This window comes from Dermochelys coriacea, chromosome 2, assembly GCF_009764565.3.
Source record: "Dermochelys coriacea isolate rDerCor1 chromosome 2, rDerCor1.pri.v4, whole genome shotgun sequence".
Classification (NCBI taxonomy): Eukaryota; Metazoa; Chordata; order Testudines; family Dermochelyidae; genus Dermochelys; species Dermochelys coriacea.
Window position 1 is genome coordinate 223,860,785 of NC_050069.1, and position 23,529 is coordinate 223,884,313.

Consider the following 23,529-nt stretch of genomic DNA (forward strand, 5'->3'; position numbering starts at 1 on the left):
GTGGATAGTTACTTTTATAATCCATATTCAACAACTTGATTGTGTTTTTCTTATCTACCACGTTTGAGGAGACCTAATTTTAGATAGTCTGCAAAAGAATTAATCTACTGTAGTTTGAGTAGACTTGAAAAAAAATCTTTATTGTCAAACATCTAAAAAAATGTACACAAACAAAATGTGCTTGAAACACTGACTCTTATGTAACACATCCTCCATCTTTAAAGGATTGCTGTTTGTATCACTGTATATTGCAATGGCCCTCTGTCTAAGGAACCCTCCATTTTTAACAAATCTGCCTTCAGGAATTAAAGTCCACTCACTATTCTATTGGTAGGTATTGCAGTCTTTGGGAGTGAGCGTTACCCCCCAAGCTGAGATACTACAAGCATTATTCCTAATACAGTGCATTGCCTCTGACCTCCAGAGCTTTTGCATCTCATCAGTCTTGCCAGGCTTAGCGCTTCCCCCTTTGCTAGTGGCAGGGCCTCGAGCAAATCAGCCCCACTCTGGACAGTGTCTTTCCATTTTTATTTATCAGTATTTTCAAGGAAGGCTTTGGGGCAGGCCCAAAGAGTATTCTAAACAAAAGAAACAAATTCACAAACACAAAATACAGGAGGATACCTTTTCCTATCCCGTCTCTGGGGTGGGGGTTATCCTGTTATTGGCCCCAGCGTACCCATCCTTCCCCTAAACAGGCATTCAGTTTAGTTGTTTCCCCTGTCAGGAGGAGAGTAGCCCCTCACCCAGGAGAAGTCTGTCTTCCAGCTACCACTATCCCTGCAACAACTTGTCTCTCTGCCCCTTCTCTCACCAGAAGAGGGGTTTATAAATGTCTCAGGCAGCTCTTGATTGGACTCAGGTGTCCCTCAGTTTATAGGGAAAATGGCCTTTATCCTTCTAAGGCTAACAGCCCTTCCACTATTCTCTTGCAGCTGTCCAGCCTGACTTTGTCACAATACATACATATATACACGTACTGTCTTCATGTTACTGCAGCATCTCTTTTTGGTTATCAAACATAGTATCTGAAGTTTCACTACATAGACTACTTTTTTTTTCTCTCTCCCTAGAGCAAATACCTATATGGGCAGGGACTCATTGCGTATGCAACACATAGCATAATTGAACTACACTTGAATTAATGTTGGTATACTTGTTTTCTGCCCTTGCCCAAAAGTGTTGCACTAACACCAGTGTTCACATTGCTTTACAGTTTATTCTTGTCTTTTCTCAGCCTTTGTAGGAATCCTCAGAATATAAAATCTGCCTCTGTTTGATTCTTAGATTGTTTAAAACTGACAGGATTTTGAGGTCTAGGTTTTAAACCGCAACAGGTGAGTAAAAGGTATGTCTATGAAAGACTCAATCTCCCTAACCCTCTATGTCTGGGAAAACTGTAGCTTGAGTTTTAGCCTTTTCTTGATATTACTACCTTATTAGTTTTCTAGGAAAAATAGATCTGATACTTCGGAGAAAAGTGAGGGTATCTTTAAGCATGAAGGAACAGTAAAATATGAGGAGGGAGTGACACTGCACCCCATATTCTTCATAGTGATATATGATTATAACATAATCATGATGTATTTTATGCAAGATGGGTCATGTAGGATGTCATTGGAAAAGTTATGATTTGCTGAATATGATTATCCCATTTGTATGCATGTATCATTTTTGTATCTGAAGTTATAAATACTAATGTGTCTGTACTTCAAACATAGTGACGCCCACTAGACAAGATGCTTTCAGTCTAGATAGCTGGCTGGGAAGGGCCTATTCAGGGCAGTGAGCCATGAGGCCTTATCTCATCTCCTACCTGGTGACCCTTCCAGAGAACACTCCAGACAGCCTGTAAGTAATGGCTGCTATGACTCTATAAGGACATGTGACCAGGCTACATGAATCTGGACTCCATCTTGGGATGTCAGTATTTTTCCACAAACCAGTCTGGGGACTAAGTTTTGAAACAAAGGTTCCCACCATATGTTAAAGCTATATAAGGCAGGGAGTGACATCTGTTGTTCTTCACTCCCCACCCAAGAAGACTCCTGGAAACAGCTGAGAAACAATGACTGAACTGGGGAAAGTGCTGGACACAGGCTAAAGAAATTTCTAGCCTGTGTATGAAAGACTTGAGGATTCCAAGCTGTAAAGCAAGCACAGCTTGCCCCTTAAGAATCTGCAGCCTGCTTGTATCATCAGCCACGGTGAGAATTTGCTAATTCATATCCTGTCTTTCTAGTATCTTAGACTTAGTTTGCATTTTTATTTACTAGGTAATCTGCTTTGATCTGTTTGCTATCCTTTATAATCACTTAAAATCTATCTTTTGCAGTAAATAGACTTGTTTTTGCTTTCTCTGAACAAGTGAGTTTAGAGTGAAGTGTGTGGGAATCGTAGCTCAGAGGAGCTGTTGCATATTCCTTTCCACATTGGTGGGGGTGGGGGAGAGCAAACTCAGTTTACGCTGTACAGTTCCCTGTAAAGCACAAGATGGTATAATTTTGGGTTTATGCTCTAGAGTGGGTGCATGCCTGGGACACTGAGAGTTACCTTGGCTTTAGCCTTTCTACTGTTGGTTCATGGAGTGGCTAGTCAGAGAGCCTGCATGTAACTGCAGCTGGATGTATCCCTACCTGTGTGTATGTTGGGGAAGTTAAGACTGGGAGCTTGTCACAGCAGTGCAGTATGAGAGTGAACCCAGGCTGGTGGGTCAGAGAGTTCAGTGGTACCCCAGTTCCAGGTGACACCCTGGGGGGAACCCATCACAGAGGGGGAAAAATAAACTCCTTTAATCTGCTATGGTTGCCTAACTTCTCAATAAGCTACATCAGAAAAAAAAAAGTTTTGTATAATGTATAAGTAGTACAGGGATGGCCTGATTCCTTGGGATGCATGAGCACTTCATGGCTTTCCTCTCTCCAACCAGAGATTTCTGGTACTAGATTTCTATAGCATCAGTATAGGGTACTTTAAATTATGCATCTCTGAGAAATGAGATGTGAAAAGGGTATTTATTTTTAATCACACTAGAGCGCCTCAACTTTAATGGCATTAAGTTATTTTGATATCTCTTGTAGCCTGAAATTATTGGGCTGGGATACAGTTAAGAGCGTGCAGCTCATGTGGATGGCTGTAGGTTACAAACTATGTGTTTCAATAGGTTTTACCAGTGCATTTTAAATGATAAAGATGAACAATGGATGAAGTATTGGCCTTTTAACAGAAGTAAATGTGCAGTATGAAGATTTGATTCAGAATCCCAGCCATTCATTTGGAAAAGGTTGAAAGAGAACTTATGTAGAAATAGAATGACCCTTTCTTGAGGAATATTTCACTATGTAAAGGATACTATATGTAAGGAGACTATTTGGGGGAGACTATGTATTGCAACCCCTGTAGTGTAGAGGCCTGGACTTTTAGGTTGTTCAAAGTAACAAAAGTCCAACTCAGACTGTTAACATAAAATTACTTGGAAAGTCAGCAGAAGTTAGATTGAATTAATCTAAACAAAAGGGTATTCTTGTACCACCCAAGGATTCCTAAGGTGGTGACTGGTAAGAAAAAGCGAATGGAATAAGAAATTAATGGATCAAAATTGGTGTAAAAAACTAGGACTAGTTGGTGGACAAAATAAAGAAAGATGAGCTATCTTCCGGAAAGACTTTGGGGGAAATTCCAATGGTGGAAGACAGGTGGACTGAAAGGAGTGAGCTTTACCATCCTGGGTGTCATCTTAACAGGCTTCTCGGGCCTCAAGATTCATTGTGATAGCACTAAGTCTTCATCATTTTGAGCATGAGAGATGTCCTGACCACCCAGCTCAGAGGATATTGTCACCTCCACCAGCTCTCACTAAATCCTGCCCACCAGCTGGACTGTAATATTTGGGTTTCTGCTCTTGTTTCTTCTCGTTTGTCCTTTTTCCTTCTCTTTCCGCCTTTTGTTTAGTAAGAGTTTGGCTTAGCCAGCCAAACAACTGCAGCTTTTGCAGCACTATAATGAAGCCAAAGACAATCGAGAAGAATGCCCTAAGAGCCTGATTTCAGAGTAGCAGCCGTGTTAGTCTGTATTCGCAAAAAGAAAAGGAGTACTTGTGGCACCTTAGAGACTAACAAATTTATTAGAGCATAAGCTTTCGTGAGCTACAGCTCACTTCATCGGATGCATTTGGTGGAAAAAACAGAGGAGAGATTTATATACACACACAGAGAGAACATGAAACAATGGGTTTATCATACACACTGTAAGGAGAGTGATCACTTAAGATAAGCCATCACCAGCAGCAGGGGGGAGGGGGGAAGGAGGAAAACCTTTCATGGTGACAAGCAAGGTAGGCTATTTCCAGCAGTTAACAAGAATATCTGAGGAACAGTGGGGCGTGGGGTGGGGGGGAGAAATAACATGGGGAAATAGTTTTACTTGGTGTAATGACTCATCCATTCCCAGTCTCTATTCAAGCCTAAGTTAATTGTATCCAGTTTGCAAATTAATTCCAATTCTGCAGTCCCTCGTTGGAGTCTGGTTTTGAAGGTTTTTTGTTAAAGGATAGCCACTCTTAGGTCTGTAATCGAGTGACCAGAGAGATTGAAGTGTTCTCCAACTGGTTTTTGAATGTTATAATTCTTGACGTCTGATTTGTGTCCATTCATTCTTTTACGTAGAGTTTGTCCAGTTTGGCCAATGTACATGGCAGAGGGGCATTGCTGGCACATGATGGCATATATCACATTGGTAGATGCGCAGGTGAACGAGCCTCTGATAATGTCGCTGATGTGATTAGGCCCTATGATGGTGTCCCCTGAATAGATATGTGGACAGAGTTGGCCACGGGCTTTGTTGCAAGGATAGGTTCCTGGGTTAGTGGTTCTGTTGTGTGGTGTGTGGTTGCTGGTGAGTATTTGCTTCAGATTGGGGGGCTGTCTGTAAGCAAGGACTGGCCTGTCTCCCAAGGTCTGTGAGAGTGATGGGTCATCCTTCAGGATAGGTTGTAGATCCTTGATGATGCGTTGGAGAGGTTTTAGTTGGGGGCTGAAGGTGATGGCTAGTGGCGTTCTGTTATTTTCTTTATTGGGCCTGTCCTGTAGTAGGTGACTTCTGGGTACTCTTCTGGCTCTGTCAATCTGTTTCTTCACTTCAGCAGGTGGGTATTGTAGTTGTAGGAATGCATGATAGAGATCTTGTAGGTGTTTGTCTCTGTCACCAGCAACCACACACCACACAACAGAACCACTAACCCAGGAACCTATCCTTGCAACAAAGCCCGTTGCTAACTCTGTCCACATATCTATTCAGGGGACACCATCATAGGGCCTAATCACATCAGCCACACTATCACAGTCTCCTTCACCTGCGCATCTACCAATGTGATATATGCCATCATGTGCCAGCAATGCCCCTCTGCCATGTACATTGGCCAAACTGGACAGTCTCTACGTAAAAGAATGAATGGACACAAATCAGACGTCAAGAATTATAACATTCAAAAACCAGTTGGAGAACACTTCAATCTCTCTGGTCACTCGATCACAGACCTAAGAGTGGCTATCCTTCAACAAAAAAGCTTCAAAAACAGACTCCAATGAGGGACTGCTGAATTGGAATTAATTTGCAAACTGGATACAATTAACTTAGGCTTGAATAGAGACTGGGAATGGATGAGTCATTACACAAAGTAAAACTATTTCCCCATGTTATTTCTCCCCCCCACCCCACCCCCCACTGTTCCTCAGATATTCTTAAAAAGAAAAGGAGTACTTGTGGCACCTTAGAGACTAACAAATTTATTAGAGCATAAGCTTTCGTGAGCTACAGCTCACTTCATCGGATGCATCCGATGAAGTGAGCTGTAGCTCACGAAAGCTTATGCTCTAATAAATTTGTTAGTCTCTAAGGTGCCACAAGTACTCCTTTTCTTTTTGCGAATACAGACTAACACGGCTGCTACTCTGAAACCTGTCAGATATTCTTGTTAACTGCTGGAAATAGCCTACCTTGCTTGTCACCATGAAAGGTTTTCCTCCTTCCCCCCCCCCCGCTGCTGGTGATGGCTTATCTTAAGTGATCACTCTCCTTACAGTAAAAAGAAAAGGAGTACTTGTGGCACCTTAGAGACTAACAAATTTATTAGAGCATAAGCTTTCGTGAGCTACAGCTCACTTCAGTGTGTATGATAAACCCATTGTTTGATGTTCTCTGTGTGTGTATATCAATCTCCCCTCTGTTTTTTCCACCAAATGCATCCGATGAAGTGAGCTGTAGCTCACGAAAGCTTATGCTCTAATAAATTTTAGTCTCTAAGGTGCCACAAGTACTCCTTTTCTTTTTGCTAAGAGCCTGATGTTGCTGATGTCAGAGTGGCTTGATAAGACTGTGCTGTTGTACCTGTATTTCTCCAGCAGCAAGCACTAGAGACAGAAACTATATTTTCCGTCACTGGTTTTTTCCTCTTTTGTGTGTGTTTTGTCTTGAAGTTGGATCAGACTTTTACAGCTCTCCCCCATCTCAAGCAATCGTCTCTTTTCCCTAAAAAAGACCAGCTGTTACCATCTTTAATACCACCTAAAAGATTGTCAACCAAGGTGCATTCTCTATAAAACTGTTTGCAGCTAAATAGAAAGAGAGAGGTTTTCATTTTAACACTTACTTAATACTTTACATTTCAAATCTCTATCATTTCCTTTTCTGTATCTTTAATAAAAGGATAGCTTTTTAATGGTGGTTGTTGACATGCTGGCTGATGTCTCTGCTCAACCCCTTGGCCTAAACTATCTTTAACTATTTAGTGTTGGATAATGACAAGATCACTAACACCAGTGACTTTCTGGGCCCATTTATTCCATTGAAATTAACACCACTCAGAAATAAGCATTGGCCTCTGGATAGCTTTTGATACAACAAAATATCATTACTTAGAACACTTCATAATTCATACCAAAAATGTTAGTCTCTCCCTATATCAGCAAACATTTGAGTGCTATGATATGGTCTTATGGTCATAAAATACTCTGCATTTACTCACTACAGATGTGGGTGCTATACGAAAACTAGTCCACTCGCTAGTATTGTGTCAAATGCACAAATATTAGAGCTGAATAACACTTTTCAACCAAAACTATTGGAGAAAAGTGAAAATTTGGGTTGACCGCAACACTTTGTTAATTTGCAAAATTGTTTTGGCAAAAAAATCCCAAAGTTTTTTGTTTTGAAACTAAACATTTCAGTTTGAAACAACTATTTGAAATTTCCTTTATTATTAAAAACCAAATGTTAAATGCAACATTATTTTCTGGGTCAAACAAAAATGTTTGATTCAGCTCAAAATGGTTTTTATTCTTTTTTAGTTTTCAGAACTGCCACCAAACCAAATTGTCGGTCATTCACACAGTTCTCCAATGTATATTGTAATTATCTTTGCTTTTGTTTTTAAATTTAATTGCTGTGGTGTTGGGTTTTTTTAAAATTAGTAATTTTCAATGGCTCTTGCACTTAATGCAAATGGTATTTTACTGTACCAGCAAAACAAGTATTTCAAGTTGCAATGTACTTTTATATTAGCTGTCATGATGCTTAAAGGAAATATCTGCTTTAAAGAATTAGCCCCACAGTGCTGTTGAGATTCCTTAAGACATACTTTATGATTCATCATTAAACTGTGAAAATTCTCGATTTTAATGAGCAGTAATCCCATCAAAAGCATTTTTTTTGGCAGTAAAATGGTTTTTGACAGTTGTGATTTTTTAATATGTTTCAGTTTAAAAAGCTTTGTTCTCATCTAAAAGTGGTGGAAGGAATGACCAGAGTCAATTTTGAAGGTACAGATAAGGTTGAAATGTAAAGACTAAGTTTGATTCAATGTAAGTATAATGTAAAACTAATTTTTACATTTATTGCAAGCAGCTGTACATTTCATGACAGGGACTTCTGTAACAAATTATGCTAATTTGTCCAATCAAATTTCATTTGTCACATATTTGTGCTTTAAAGCAATTACAATTTACAGTACTGTTAAACACATTTAATCAAGTTTAAACAATTTTAATAAGTGTAACTGACACTGATGAATCAATATTCAAAATAAGCCAATATTAATGGACTGATCTATTTAGAGAAAATGAAAAAAAAAAGTGGTTGTCTATTTGGTACTTAGGTCCTAACCAATGTAAACTCCTGTTAATCATAGATTCCAAAGCCAGAAAGGACACTTGTGATCATCCAGTACATCCTCCTGTATAACACAGGCAGTAGAACTTCCCCAGTGTGGTTGCAGACTGTAACAATTTAGCTAAGGACTACAAAGAGGCTGGTGGCACCTTAAAGACTAACAGATTTATTTGGGCATAAGCTTTTGTGGGTAAAAAAAACACTTCTTCAGATGGTTTTTTAGAAGAAGTGGTTTTTTACCCACAAAAGCTTATGCCCAAATAAACCTGTTAGTTTTTAAGGTGCCACCAGACTTCTTGTTGTTTTTGTGGATACAGACTAACACAGCTATCCCCTGATAGCTAAGGACTAGGTATTGTAAGGGAATATTACCAGACTTATGGCAACTGTTCAAAATGAATGATGCATATGTAGATCCACTTTCTGCAGTGTGTGAGCTATTATTCATTTAATATTACGAAGTGAAAGTTATGTAACCTATAGGTGAATGAAGGACAGCAGAATTACTGTTCCAGTAACAGAATGTACAAGTGTAAGAAATGAGGTATGAGAAACTGTGGTGCCTAGAAGTGCTAATTGTGGACCAGGACTGTACAACCACTGAAGAAAAAAGAAAGTCTGTTCCCCAAAGACCTTATAACCTGAGATAAAGTGCATGCCTCCAATACGGTTGGTGTTCAATGCAGTTTTACATTAAAATTTGCTTAAGTAAACTACTGGTAGAATTGTCTCTTGCACGGGATGTAGCAAGGCGGCACTCAATTTTATCATGGCTTAGGTTTTTTAAATGTAGGTGTATCTTGCTTATATAAGTAGACACTCACTCCATTTACTTAATATGCACTAGACCAGGGGTGGCCTACATGTGGCTCCGGAGCCAGATGTAGCTCTTCAGAAGTTAATATGTGGCTCCTTGTACAGGCACCGACTCTGCGACTGGAGCTACAGGCGCCAACTTTCCAATGTGCCGGGGAGTGCTTACTGCTTAACCCCTGGCTCTGCCACAGGCCCTGCCCCCATTCCATCCCTTCCCACCTGTTCCCCTGAGCCTGTAATGTCCTCGCTCCGCCCCCCCCAGCCTCCTGAATGTCACGAAACAGCTGATCCGGAGGTGCAGGGAGGGAGTGGGAGGCACTGATCAGCAGGGCTGCCGGCCGGCGGGAGGCACAGGGCAGGGGGGAGAGCTGACGGGGGGCTACTGACATATTACTATGGCTCTTTAGCAATGTACTTTGGTAAATTGTGGCTCCATCTCAGGCTCAGGTTGGCCACCCCTGCACTGGACCATTCACAAGCAGCAATTAGTTTTCAACAAGAGAAAAAAATGTTGCAAGAGGATACATGTTTTCAGATTACTTTCTTTTAATTTCGATATTTACTTTAAAAGTTATGGTACAAGTAATTTTGTATACAAAGGCACTAACTAGTAGATCATTGGCATAAATGCTAGAAAATTTCACTTAAATTTCACCTTAAATATATTGCTTATTCTTTCAGTACGTAATCAATATACTGTATCTCTCTCATGAATTTTCAATGAAGAAATGTAACTGTTACTGGGCGTTACTTCTTTTGTGGAAGAGTTTCCATATATTTGCATATAATGGAAAGCATGACTTCATCTGCACCAGCCCCTATTGACAGTAGTCTTGAATCTCTGCAGAGAAAAAGAATGGGTGAAAACATTTGTATGATACATCAGCTGAAAATTCATGCTGAACTGAAATGTTTCCTCCCTCCTCTCCCCCTGACACACATTTAGTTACTACAAATTCGCCTGGTTTTATTACCCAGAAATATACTCTAGCTGTAGAAATGTATATTACTTCCTAGACAAAGCCTTAGATAATATTGTACATACACATCAATCAGAGTGAAGGAACTTTTCAGGGTGTTTGAAAAGAAAAACACAGCATTGCTTCAGACATAGCCTAAAGTTTGAAAATGCAGTTTTCTTCAAGTGTAATGCTAGCTCTGAATTTCAGTAATTTTGTTTCCCCTTCAAAGTAAAGCTTATGAAGGAATTACCCCTTTGCTCTCTTCCTACAGCTTTAGAAATCAGCCAGAGAAAACTTTAAAGAACAGCTTGGTGTTCCATTGTCTATACTGTTTAGATTGTCCAAGTTTGTTAGGCTAACACTTGAAATCTCCATGCTCACCACGATGAAGGCTGCACTTTACAAAATGAATTGTGGCCCATCTTTTCTCTGGAAATGTGTCTGCTGGGGATGGAGGGTAGAGAGAGCAGGTTCCCTAAAAGGGTTCTAGGGAGAAAAGGTATCTTTCATCCTTTAACTTTTCAGAAATTCAGTGTAGTCTGTAACATTGAACTTCAGTGATCTCTGTAGGGAAGAGTCACAATCGAACAGCAGCAAGGGTTCTGCAGAACACTGGGGGCAGTCCATTTTTGTATGACTTTGGAGTAAATACTACTTCTTAAAATACATCATGGTATCCAACATCTACCCTGATCTGATAAGACTATTTTTAAGGCCTTACTTTTAGTCAGTTTATCTTCCTGGAAGGGCCGCTCTAACCCTACTTACTTTTGAGTGAGTGGTTTCAGCAATAGTAATTGAAAAGCTGGCTGTTACACTAATGAGCCATCCCCACCTGTGATGCCTAAATTCTCATAGCAACTCAGATCTATAAACCATCATGCCCCCGCTCTTTCCTATTTTCTTTGTAAATTTGATTTTCCCTGGGGGGAAAAATTGTTTTGCTAAACTACCACTCTTCAATTCAATAGTGACATTGTGGTAATCAGACACATATCAAGAAAAGAAGAAATTACTTAGAATCAGTCTAGATCAGATGTATATGTTCATAGGATTTATGGTCTGTTTGAAAAAACAACATAAAAAGTTACACTGACTTTTTAAACAATTTTCTAAAAAACCACAAAATACTGTGACAGCAAATGCTTGGTTATTCAAAGTAACAACTTAAAAAACATACTTGTAATTTTATCTATTACTAATAAAACTTTGCCTAGCAATAACTAAAAGGTATTTGAGAAAAAAAATCTTTTGGATTTACCCCACTTTGAACATTTGGCAGCTCCATTTATAGTCATTTTACCCGTTTTATAAGCATAGCCAAAAATCAATTTCCCCTGTTGCTTGCTTGGGTTTTACACACAGCAACTGAGGAAGAAAAACATTTAAAAAGCAGGAATGCGAGATTTCAACACTGTAACAGTTGGCAGAAGTCAAAGGTAGCTTGTAGTATTTTAAACTACTTTAAAAAAATTTTGTGATGACTAGATTTCAGGTTCAACATAATCCTTTACAAATTTAAATAGTTTCTAATAAAGCAAATTACTTAGTCAATGACAAGCTAAAAAAGTCATGTTATATTAAAATGAAATCTAAGTTTGTTGAATATCCAAATATGTAATATATGGAAGATGTCTGCCTATATAAAATGGGGATCTTTCCATGAAACAATCATATATCTGGAATCAGTGAGCGAAAATGATTTTCTCCTCATCCTCTCCCCCCAAAAAAGAAAAGAAAAATCCTTACTATATCTATTTTATTTAATAAACACTGAGATATAAGAAGTGAAACATCTGGGAAATGTATTACATAAAACCAGCAGGATGTATCTAGTGAGGGGGAGGAATAACTAGCCTTCATTAAATTCCATCTTCTAACAACTCGGTACGTTGGAAATACTTTTGTAGAACAAATGATTTCAGAACTATTGAACTTAAAGTGATAACAATTACTGAAACAACTTGACAGACAGGTTTGTACAATGTCTAGTTAAAACTCCCTACCAACACTGCTAAGCAATTTCAAAGTTGAATGTAATAAACATTTATCATAGTACATGATGCTTGCTGAAGTAACAGCAGACTGACCTGTGTGTCAAGCACTAACGCTGCTTACTAAGGATTACTTTTCAAATTAATTTTCCTGGTATGACTGAATGGACATGCCATGCACTTACAGTAACAGCTGCTTGCTGCTGTACAAACGTCACAGTGATGTGAACTGATTACAGGAATGTCTGAGTAAAAGGAAGAGCTAGTATTAGGAGACTTGCTGCTGTTTGTTTGTTAGTAGAGATTACAATGGATCAAAGAGTAAACCTGTGTTTGTTCCTTCAGGTGATATTCTTACTTCACCTCTCTGGTGACTATGATTATTCAGTCATGGAATTGTATTAGTTCATAACAAAATTCTTGAGTGTGATCATCATCACTGAGATCTATTTATAAGGCTTTTTCTTTTGAGGTGGCAAGGATTTATTTCTTTAATATTAGATGGCAGGCACAGGTTAGATCCCAATAGGAAATGTGCTAGATTTTCCAGCTGGGGAGTAAATACATAACTACACTAGTCTGCTTATCCTGGAATCCTTATACATAACTACACTATCCTGGAATGGGCCAGAACAGCCATGTCAGAGTCAGATGGGTGCTACCAGAAGTAGCAATAGTGCCAAAACCACAAGTTAAGAGGACAAATCAAACCCTTTCAAATGCATGAGATTTATTTCCATAATCCACATAAATCCTACTCCTGGGGCATATGTCCCAACAGCAGCATGTTCTGAAAAGGCCAGGAAGCTTGCAGAAAGATGCTCTGGGGAATGAAGCACTTACACTGCTCCCAGCTCAGGAAATTGCCACATCACTACCTTGTGGTCAACACATCCGAACTCTCTTTTTCAGCCAGCCCACAGCAACCTTGCTTCTCTGAAGCAGTAGTTCTACAGCTTTCTAACAAAGGGACGGCAGTTTTATATAAGATGTTTTTAAATAACACTTTCCTTCTTCTGTTGCATTGGTTTAACGGAAGAGGTTGTTAGCAATAAGCCTGTTGACAGTTTATATCCCGTGCTCTGATGTAATTTTTAGTAAAAGTATTTCAAGAGCTTTATTTCTAGAAACAAACTAACAGGTTATAAAGAAGTAAAATTTTTATAACTTCCATTTTTTCAATTTTCCTTTTGCCATTTTACACATAAATGGTATATTTACTAATGTCTTGACAGACCTAACCCTGATTCCACTAACACTTTGTTAGGCATCTTATTATGAGGTTTGATATGCAAGCTGAAATCTACTATAAGCAGGAGAATTTAAGATCCATATTTTGTTTATGTAAAAATGCATACAGCAATAACTTCACTTGGCATATAGGCTATAACCATCCTCCAAAAGAACACAGGGACCTGGAGCCAGCATCCCACTTAAAGGATTATTGGCAACGCATAGGAAATACTCTCCTTATAATTTTGCTCATTTCTATAGTCAGTATTTTTCTTCCCTCTGTTTTTATCATCTTTGCATGAATCTCAGTGGGCTCAGGGTGTATAGTTTTGCATCTCCCTTTTAAAAGTACACAGAGTCTCTACAGATAAAAATTTACTCATGGTGTGTAGGGCCACTGCAAGGCCTTTGCACCTCTTAAATCCCATCCAAGGGGCAGTATTGAGGCAGCGAGAGGCAGAACTTCATTCCTCCACATGTCTTGGAAATGATCTCTGAGCTAGCCCCACACAGGCTGCCAGAGAAAAATACTGGAACGTCAACCACGGGAAAGGTTGTTGGAGCTGTGTGGAATGTTGAGTTTCAAAAATAGGAGCCTAAAGGTAGACTCCTGAATCCATATTTATGGGGAGTCAAGTTCTGTTGCTCATTCATTTTTATTTTGGTTCTGTAATTTGTGTCAGGAGCACCTAGGATAGGCACCCCCTTCCTAACGGGAAAAGGACCTGTCATTAAGGTGTCCTTCTCTGGAGCTACTGCCTTAGAGATGTATAGGGCTTATGGTGAACTGTAGAAGGAATATGGAGTCACCAGTGACCACTCCCTTTACTTGAGCTTCAGACTAGCCTTGTGGGTAGATTAAACCACACAATTACTGTTTAAAGCGGTGATCCTGCAAAAGGGATCTTCTTCCATGTTCCTTGACCGTTACACCTAGGCAAAGTAACATAGGAGCCAATGAAACTCTGTGCCTGTGGATCCCCACTGCAGGATCAGGCAGGAGACAATCAAAGGATCAGATGTGTGGCTTGTGTAACTCCAATAGAACTTCATTATTTACATCAACTGAGGGTTTGTTCCAGATTATTTTCACTGCAGCAAAACTGGAAAGAGCAAACATCCCATGTAGGGTTTTTAATACTCCATATTTTTGATCAAAGTTATTTAAAGCAGAGTCAAAACCTTTCACATTCTCAAACGGTGCCTCACCTGTAAAGTCTGCTCACTAGCACATCATTGGTGAATCCCATTCCTCCCCAGAACTGGAGGCAATTATCACTCAGCTCACGGGCTAGACGACCTGCCTTTAGTTTAGCCATGGAAGCAAATTTGGTCACATCATTGCCTCTTATATAGAGAGCTAAAATAAAAAAGCACAAATTCTACAGTAAGTCACTGACTGCAGTATATCTTCACTCCCAATCCCCTTCCCACAGATTTCCAATCATGACAATTTTTTGATATTAAGAGTATATTCCTGAAGCCAAATGTGGAAGCTTACCAACAGCCTGGTAGAGCAGAGAGCGAACAAGTTCCACCTCAGTTGCTAATTCTGCCAAGCGAAAGTGCACTATTTGGTTATGCAGTACTGGCTGGTTATATATTTTCCGTTGGCGAGTATAGTCAATAGTTTCTTGTATCACATTTTCCATTGGTGCCAGGACTAGAGGAATCAAAGCACAGAACAGCAGCTGTTTTTACTCAAGGGTTTTGTGGTGTATGTGAGGTTTGTCAAAAAGGAAGACTTTTTTTCTCCTCCCAGCTTGTGTGAAATAGGTACAATGAATAAACTAGTTATTTAAAAATAAATTATTCTATGGGGCTTATTTACTATTTATAGTTTCAATTCCCTACAGATGTCGGTCATTCCGATATGTCTTGAAGAAAAACTTCAGAGTATACGTATGTATAAACTGGAATACTAAGAAGATCTTCTTTTCTATATCTACTGCCAATATCCTTGTCCATGCTTCAGTAATCTCCTACCTTGATTACTGTAACCTTCTTCTCTCCATCCACCTCATTCCTTTTAGGCCATCCACATGGCACAGCTGCCAAACTCATTTTCCCTGCCTCATCACCCATCTTTATGAGTCCCTTCAGGGACTCCACATCCCATTCTGCATCACTTTCAAGGCTACTCCTTGCTTCTGTCTCATCATTGGTCACCCATCACACCCATATAACCTTCTGTACATGTTGGGACAAGCTAAAGGAACCAAGAATTCTGAACTGTAGGAACATACGAATTACTATATTCAATAAGACCATTAGTCTATAGAGTCCAGTGGCCTCAAAGGACGGTGTAAGAATCCTAGAGTGTTACCCTGGATTTGAGGCATAGGAGTGCACCCCAGAATGTGATGAAAAGTGATGATTTAGTAGGGGTCACTATGGCCTACGTGTTTTGTAGAAGTTAGTTATAAAGATTAGCTAATACAGTGTACTTGGAGCAGTCCTCTGAACCCATCCTGAGAGACATTTTTCCCTACACCTTTTCTCCCCAGTGGGTTAGCAACTGGCCAAAGTAAACCTGCTGGTAATTACTCAATACTATTCCAGATTTTAGGTAAATATTTGGGATGTTCTGAACTTATTGCTTATGTCTGTGTATGCTTAAATCTAATAAACTGCATTTTTAGACATAACATGCTTACTTGCATTAATCTTTTATCAGACGGAATTTCTGTGTTCCGGTTGATTTATTCTTGACACCGCCTAGAGTGAAATAGTTAAGTTACTACTACTGTGGGTTCTGAAAACCCTGGGTAACAACAGTAGACATATGTGGAACAATCTGCTCCCCTGTACATAATTTCCCATGCCTAGTCTTTCTAAACTAGAAGAAATGAACTAAGTTCTCTTCATTCTACTGATAACCAATGTGCAAGGTCATTCCTCAGGGATACAAAGGGGACATCCCCATCTACTCCCAAGCTGAATAATCTGCCACATTGAAATGCAGAGCACCTCATGCCTAAAGATTTATCATTGTTCTCTGACTTGGCCCTGGCTGAATGACTCACAGATCTGAGCCACCATGCACAAATTAAGTATTTAGAAAGATACCATTCTATGGACTTAGCACACTTTAAACTTTCCCATCACTTCCAAGTTGAATATAGGAATTAATAAATAAAAGAGATCTGCCATCTTACTGTTCAGGTCCCCAGTCTTACAGTGTGATCTGCTAGCATCTGTGGGACTCTGTAGGGATCCATGTTGTCCTGAGGGCAACATGACAGATTTTTAAAATTGAATGGGCATGTCACATTATAAACAGAAAGGTGTGCTTCATTATTTTCTTCAAGAAAGCAAGAAACACAGCTACTTTTATTAATGTCTGTGATATATTTACTGTATTATACATGAGTGGTTCTCAACCTGCGGGCTACTTGTGGCCCAATCAGCACACAGCTGCAGCCCATGTGACATCCTCATGGTTATGCAAGTAGTATTGCATGTGGCCCACAATGGAAAATAGGTTGAGAACCACTGCTACATAGGCATACCTCCACTGCTCTGATGATCAACGCCCCCACAACGTACCTATCAAGATTCATGGGTCCTACAGTTGCCTATCACACATATGGTGTACCTCAGACAGTGCACTAAAAGCCCCAATAACAATTATGTGGGTAAAACCAGACAAACACTATGCTCTCAAATGAGTTCACACAGAAAAATGATAAAAGACAAAAACACTCTATCACCTATGGGTGAACACTTTTCACAACGTGATTACTCTGACCTCATTCTCAAAGGAAATCTGTGCAATGCTTTCAAGAGACAAGCCTAGAAGCTTCAATTCATAACTTTGCTAGGCACTGAATAGAGACACTGGATGACTGGTGGGGTGTTAACTGGTCACTTCACCTTGAATGGTCCCTTGAAATGTTTGTTAACTATTTACGCTAAACAATCTGTTCCACCTTGTATTTAGCTGTGACAGTCTGGGTATATTTCCCAGACCTGAAGAAGAGCTCTGTATGACTCAAAAGCTTGTCTCTTTCACCAACGGAAGTTAGTCCAATAAAAGATATTATGTCACTCACCTTGTCGTTGTGACACACTTGGCAGAAAAAGAGAGAAAGGAATGTTTAATAATTTGGGACCACATTTTGATCTGGCAAAATAAGGTTTTTATAAAATGTAAGGCCATTAAAAACATTTCCAGAAAATTATTCTTTTTGTTCTATTTTTAATATAAATTCCAATGGAAACAGATTAAAACAAAATTCTTTGAAGATGTGCTACTTCCTCAGGTATACAAACTATGGATTAGCCTATCAGATAGACTTGACCTGGTCTATGCTTTATAGGAGCAATTTTGTGTCCAGAAATAATTGCATCTGCACTGAACTTCAAGGGGACACTTTACAAGATAGACTTCAACCTTCTCATTTGTGGGTCCCAAGAAGTTAGTAGATTATCTAGAAATGTTTACGCCTGCAGGAATGGAGGCTGGCCCTGAAAATCTGCCCCTATTTAGAAAATAAAAGATTTTTAAAATATCATTTTACATGCAACTTAGGCCCAGTCCTATAATTGGTTTCCCAGGGTTGAATCCCCACTCCCATGCGGATCCAGTGGCAGGATTGGGGCCAGAGGTATGAAGAGATTTTTAATATAGTTTTAACCTTGTTGTCCTTTAAAAAATGAAAAGGAAATACACATTATTTCCTCTGTCAACTAATGTTTCTCTAAGTACAACAAAAAGTCTTTGTCAGCACATTACAGGCATCACATTACTTTTTAGGCTGAGCTACAAGATCACATTTTTAAAAAAGGTCTCAAAAATGAAAAACTGTTTCCAAGGCTGTGCTAATTTGGTTGTTTTCAGAGAAATTCAGTCACAGACGTTTTTTAACAACATTAATCCCTTTACAAAAAGCTGCCTGGCTTTATCATGTCTACCAGGAAGTTTCTGCATCCGATGAAGTGAGCTGTAGCTCACGAAAGCTTATGCTCTAATAAATTTGTTAGTCTCTAAGGTGCCACAAGTACTCCTTTTCTTTCTCTGAACCTCTGTCACCTTTCTCATAACAGGTCTCTTTTCCCCGTTTCACTGTTATTTCCACAGATAAAGTGTAATTTAATCCTCCATCCTTCAATTTTGATTTCTCAGCCACTTTCTTTTGTTTGTCTTTTATTTCAACATCCATATTATATTCTAAACTTGGAGGAACTTTCTATTACGTTTTATAGAGAAAATTTGTACACCATACCTACAGAATGGGAGACTATATCCTGGAAAGCTGTGACTCTGAAAAGTATTTAGGGGCCATAGTGGACAAGAAACGCAACATGAGCTCCCAATACAATAGGGTTACCAGACAGCAAGTATGAAAAATCGGGATGTGGGTTGGAGGTAATAGGAGCCTATATAAGAAAAAGACCCAAAAATCGGGACTGTCCCTACAAAATCGGGATATCTGGTCACCCTACAATGCAATGCTGTGGCAAAAGGGTCTAATGAGATACATGGATGTATAAATGGGAGTAACAATAGTAGGGAAGTACATGGCACTGGTGAGACTGATACTGGAATAGTGCATACGTTCCTTGGGATGTTGACGAATTGGAGAGGGTGCAGAAAAGAGCCACAAAAATGACTCTAGGGTTGGAGAACACCTTTACAGTGAGAGACTTAAGAAGGTCTATCTGTTCAGTTTATCGAAGACCAAACTGAGAAATGACTTGATTACTGTGTATAAATACCTTCACAAGGAGAAAATACCTGGTACCAAAGAACTTTTCAGTATAGTGAAGTAAGCCATAACAAGAACCAATGCCCAGAACCTGAAGCCAGACAATTTAATCAGAAATAAGGCACACATGTTTAACAATGAGGGCGATTAACCACTGGAACAAATTACCAGGAGAAGTGGTGGATTTCCCATGGCTTCAGACAAGACTGGCTGCCTTTCAGGAAGATTGCTTTAGCCAAAACCACAACTTATTGTGCTCATTACTGGAATAACTGGATGAAATGCAATGGTGTGTGATACACAGGAGGTCAGGCTGGACAATCCTATGATCCCTTCTGACCTTAAACTCTATGGCTCTGCGATGTAGTTCCTGCCATATCAAAGCAGAAGAGAAGGGAAAATTTGAAAGTGGTTAAAATTTGAGTGGCATTTCCAGTGGGACAGCTGTTGGAATGTTCACTTATCCCTGTGGAGAGAGGGGAACATCAGCTCTTCAGTTACTGTGGTAATTATGAGAACAAGTCATAAGAGAGAGAGATCTGCAAATTAAAATTTAAAAATTGACAAGATTTCAACGGGGACAAAGCTGCCTTTTCCTTGCATACAATCCCCAAGGGATAGACGGTAATTGTTGTGTAATGACATACTAATTAATTAAGAAAAAAAGCCTCTATATGGTTTTGATGGAACTGGTAGAAGAGCAGAATGATACAAATATCTGTAGGAAGAATCTTGTCACAGCGAGACTCTTTTGCCTTTTTGGGGGTGGCGGGGGGGGGGGGAATACTTTGTCTTTTAAGCTTCAGCAGCAAACCTTTGTCTGTGTTATGGAAAGAATTCTGCAGTTGATCCCAATGGTTAAGGGACAGCTTATGACTGACTTTGTGGATATGCAAGACTGAGGAGATGGAAAAAGGAGTTACTCCCAGGCCAGGGTCTAGAGACAGTCAAGATTCTTGCACTCTTTGGGTGAAACTCACCTCTGTGCAGAGGGCCAGCATAAGGCTGTACAGGAAAAATCCAGCTTTGTCCCTCTAGCCCTGGGCTGGAGGAAGCATACTCAGTTGCTCTGATAGGGTGGTGCATGCACAGTCTGGTCAGCACTAAGAACTAGGAAAGGCTGGGGCATGCTCAGGGAGGGTGGAATCTTTAGAGATATTAGGTGTTAAGCTCTAGCAAGTATGATGGGGCAAGGCCAGATGGCTATAGAAAAGTAGTGGGAGATAGATATATTAGCTCCACGCTAAACAAATCCCTGGTACCAGGATAAGTTAAATGGCAGCTGCTCCAGGTCAATTAAGACAACTGGGGCCAATTAAGAACTTTCCAGAAGGCAGGAAGAAGGCTAGGTTGATTGGGACACCTGAAGCCAATCAGGGGCTGGCTGAAACTAGTTAAAAGCCTCCCAGTCAGTCAGGTGGGTGTGCATGTCAAGAGCTGTGGGAGGAAGTTGTGCTGTTGGAGAGACTGAGTAGTACACACCATATCAGGCACAAGGAAGGAGGCCCTGGGGTAAGGGTGAAGTGGAGCTTGAGGAAGTGAGGGCTGCTGTGGGGGAAGTAGCCCAGGGAATTGTACATGTCATGTTTCTAAAAGGTCAGCTACCATAGCTGATACTATTAGGGTCCCTGGGTTGGAGCCCGGAGTAAAGGGTGGGCCCGGGCTTCCCCCCCCCCTTTGCCCCCTGATTAATCACTGAGACTGGGAGACAACAGAGACGGTGCAAAGAAGGATAACTTCTCCTCACCTCCCTCGCTGGCTTATGATGAAAATGGCTCAGTAGACTGCGACCCTTGTCTCTAGAGAAAGAAGGGTTACATGGAGGGTCACAGTGAGCCTCTGAGGCTAGCGAAATCCGCCAGGAAACGTGGGACCCTCAGAGGCAAGGACAGAGCTTTGTCACAAAAGTCTCTACTGAGCATATGCAAACTGTGATTTTTCTGAGACTTATTACTTGGTCAAATTTAGTTAGATTTCCACAGGGCTGGCAAAAAGGCATATCCTTTACCCCCTACCAAATTTCAAGTCCCCACTCCAAAGCCTGAGGATTAGAGCTGTTCAAAGAAAAGGTCACCAGATTTTTTTTTTTTAAGATGAGCCAAACAGCCTATTTTTTCCTAACCTCATTCTCAGAAATGGCTGAACCATTTTGGATGACATTTTCCAGATGAATTGAGTCTGAATACAGATGCCCAGCATGTAAAATTTCAGCCCAAACAGTTAAAGTTGGACAAAGTTATAAGCAGCTGAAAACAGCATCATATAATGGGACATGCTGGGCAATCTTAATAACAGACAGAGCTACCAGTCCTGTCTAAAATACCTTTACATAACTTTGAAATTTTAGTAAAGATAATCTTATTAGAGTGGGCCAAATAACACTATAAACTAAGTAAATACTGAAAAAGAGTGAATGGTTCAGGAGACTGGTGAAGGGACATAAGTTTGAATTTGTCCTGCATTAGTAAAGACTGAAATTTGATACCATTTGATTACTATTTTGGTAGTCCAAGTTAAGTTCATTATTAATACTCGCACTTGAGTGGTACTTTATGTACTAATAAATGCTGGCTGTCACAATCAGTTCTCAGTCAATAAGTGTCTGCATCACAAGACCACCTTCACAAAACTTAAAGGAGGCACCATAAAAACAACAGTCAGACAAACAAAAAAAAACCTCCATCTGCTTCTGCTTAAGTTCTGCAAAATTCCCTTTGACTCCAATGGCAGCAGAAGCAAGCTCTAAATGGGTCTAGAGACTAAGCCACACTCTCACTCCCACAGAAGAGGCCTGCCAGTTCAGGCTTGAGACACAGAGGCAGAGCAGCATGGGGAAATTTGTCCTGCCACTGCTTATGCTGTATCTGTATCAAGGTGAATAGAAGATTTTGAGATAGAGAGCTGTTAAAGAAGAGCACCTTTACACAGCCACAAAATTCTCTTAAGAAAAAACAGAAAATTATAACTTCTCCATTACATGCAGTTTCCGAACGCAGCCTTATGGTAAATCCATGTTTGCTATTTTCCATGTATATTATGATAATCTTTGTATTTCATTGGCAGCCCATACACAATGCTGCTGCATTTTCATTTCTCCTCATGCTGTTGTCAGAAAGCTCCAGAAAAAACAAACGAACAAACAAATAAAAATACTCCAACCCAAACCCAAAACAAACAACAAAAACTATACACTGCCTCACTAGTAGTATCCAAAGATTACTTTCTTTCCATTTCGTTTTTATTCCAGCTATACAAAGATAAAGTTCTCTATGTCTAGACTATGACCAATTTTACAAAAATGAATCACAAGAGTTAGCTGTAATCCACCACCAGGAAAGTAAATTCTGTTAGTCATTTTTTAAGAGTCTTCTCTCTTGCCAGGAGTACGGCTGATGACTTACTGTTGGCTACTGCCCATAAACGCTCTTCTTGGAATTGCAACATCTGGTATGTAAAACCCATTCCTTCCTCCCCAACGAGGTATTTGCTGGGAACTCTGACATCTTCAAAAAAGATCTGTGCTGTGTCTGATGACCTCATACCCATCTTGTCTATTTTTTTAGCAATGGAAACACCTAAAAATAAAGATGGATTAGGAAGGATACAGGGAATAAGACTCTACAATATAGAATTATATATATATTAATTTAACAAAAGAGAGAGTTCTATACTAACATTTGCAAATTCAAAAATTTCTATGCTTAGGCTACAATAAAACCCTAAATTTAAGAAAACATGAAAAGTGTCTTAAACTTAACCACAGCATTTCTTCCCTATCTGTTAGAATGCCACTATTTTTAAATGGGAAATCAGAATTTTCATAATCCTAAAGACCTTACTTCTCATAATCCTAAAAAATTAATGATTTGCTAGTAGAAATGGCCTTTTTAATAAAAAGAAGAGGACGACTTGTGGCACCTTAGAGACTAACACATTTATTTGAGCATAAGCTTTTGTGAGCTACAGCTCACTTCGTCGGATGCATTCAGTGGATGCATCCCATGAAGTGAGCTGTAGCTCACGAAAGCTTATGCTCAACTAAATGTGTTAGTCTCTAAGGTGCCACAAATCCACCTTTTCTTTTTCGGATACAGACTAACACGGCTGCTACTCTGAAACCTTTATTTTAATGGACCGCTAGAAATCTAGCAGTATCAGGTTAGCTTTTATGTTATTTTTATGTATAAAAAGCAGAAATTAATGCAACTTTTTGAGTGACAACACTGCAGTAAAAGCAGTAACAGATATTTAAGAATACTACCATTTTATCTGTGTTTTGTAACCTCTGAGTTATCTTTCAAATATATGAGCAGTTCCCAATTCATAAGTTTCTGCAAATTAGTCTCACATAATGTATAGGTTGTCATATCAACTCATTTTCAGGATTAGTGAAACTAGATCCAAGACTTTCCTTTCCCTCTTTCAGTGTACTATGTTGCAATGATAGCATTTTTCTGGAAAGAGGGTACTTCTCTGGTCAAAATGTCTCCAGTGACATTAAAAAGTCACATTACATACGTATGGAATACAATGGAGGCTTTCAGCAACTAACACCAGCTATTCATTTTCTTCTGCCAGCTAGCAGTGACCATTTTGCAGCTGGACAGTTAAGAGTTAAATCACTTGAAATTAATCCCCAAACAGTGTCAA

At 39.6% G+C, this 23,529-nt stretch overlaps 1 protein-coding gene across 2 annotated transcripts in view; it reads right to left on the minus strand.

The window, feature by feature from the left end:
* Positions 1–9,507: 9,507 nt before the first annotated feature.
* LOC119851029 (probable acyl-CoA dehydrogenase 6) overlaps positions 9,508–23,529 on the minus strand; it is a 145,797-nt gene continuing 131,775 nt past the window's right edge. For both annotated transcript variants that reach the window (XM_043509291.1, XM_038390188.2), the window contains 4 exons: positions 22,281–22,454; positions 14,670–14,831; positions 14,378–14,528; positions 9,508–9,820 (listed from right to left, as the gene is read on the minus strand). In XM_043509291.1, the coding sequence (XP_043365226.1) occupies positions 9,727–9,820; positions 14,378–14,528; positions 14,670–14,831; positions 22,281–22,454 (581 nt within the window). In that variant the 3' untranslated portion in view covers positions 9,508–9,726. The remainder of the gene's footprint in view (positions 9,821–14,377; positions 14,529–14,669; positions 14,832–22,280; positions 22,455–23,529) is intronic.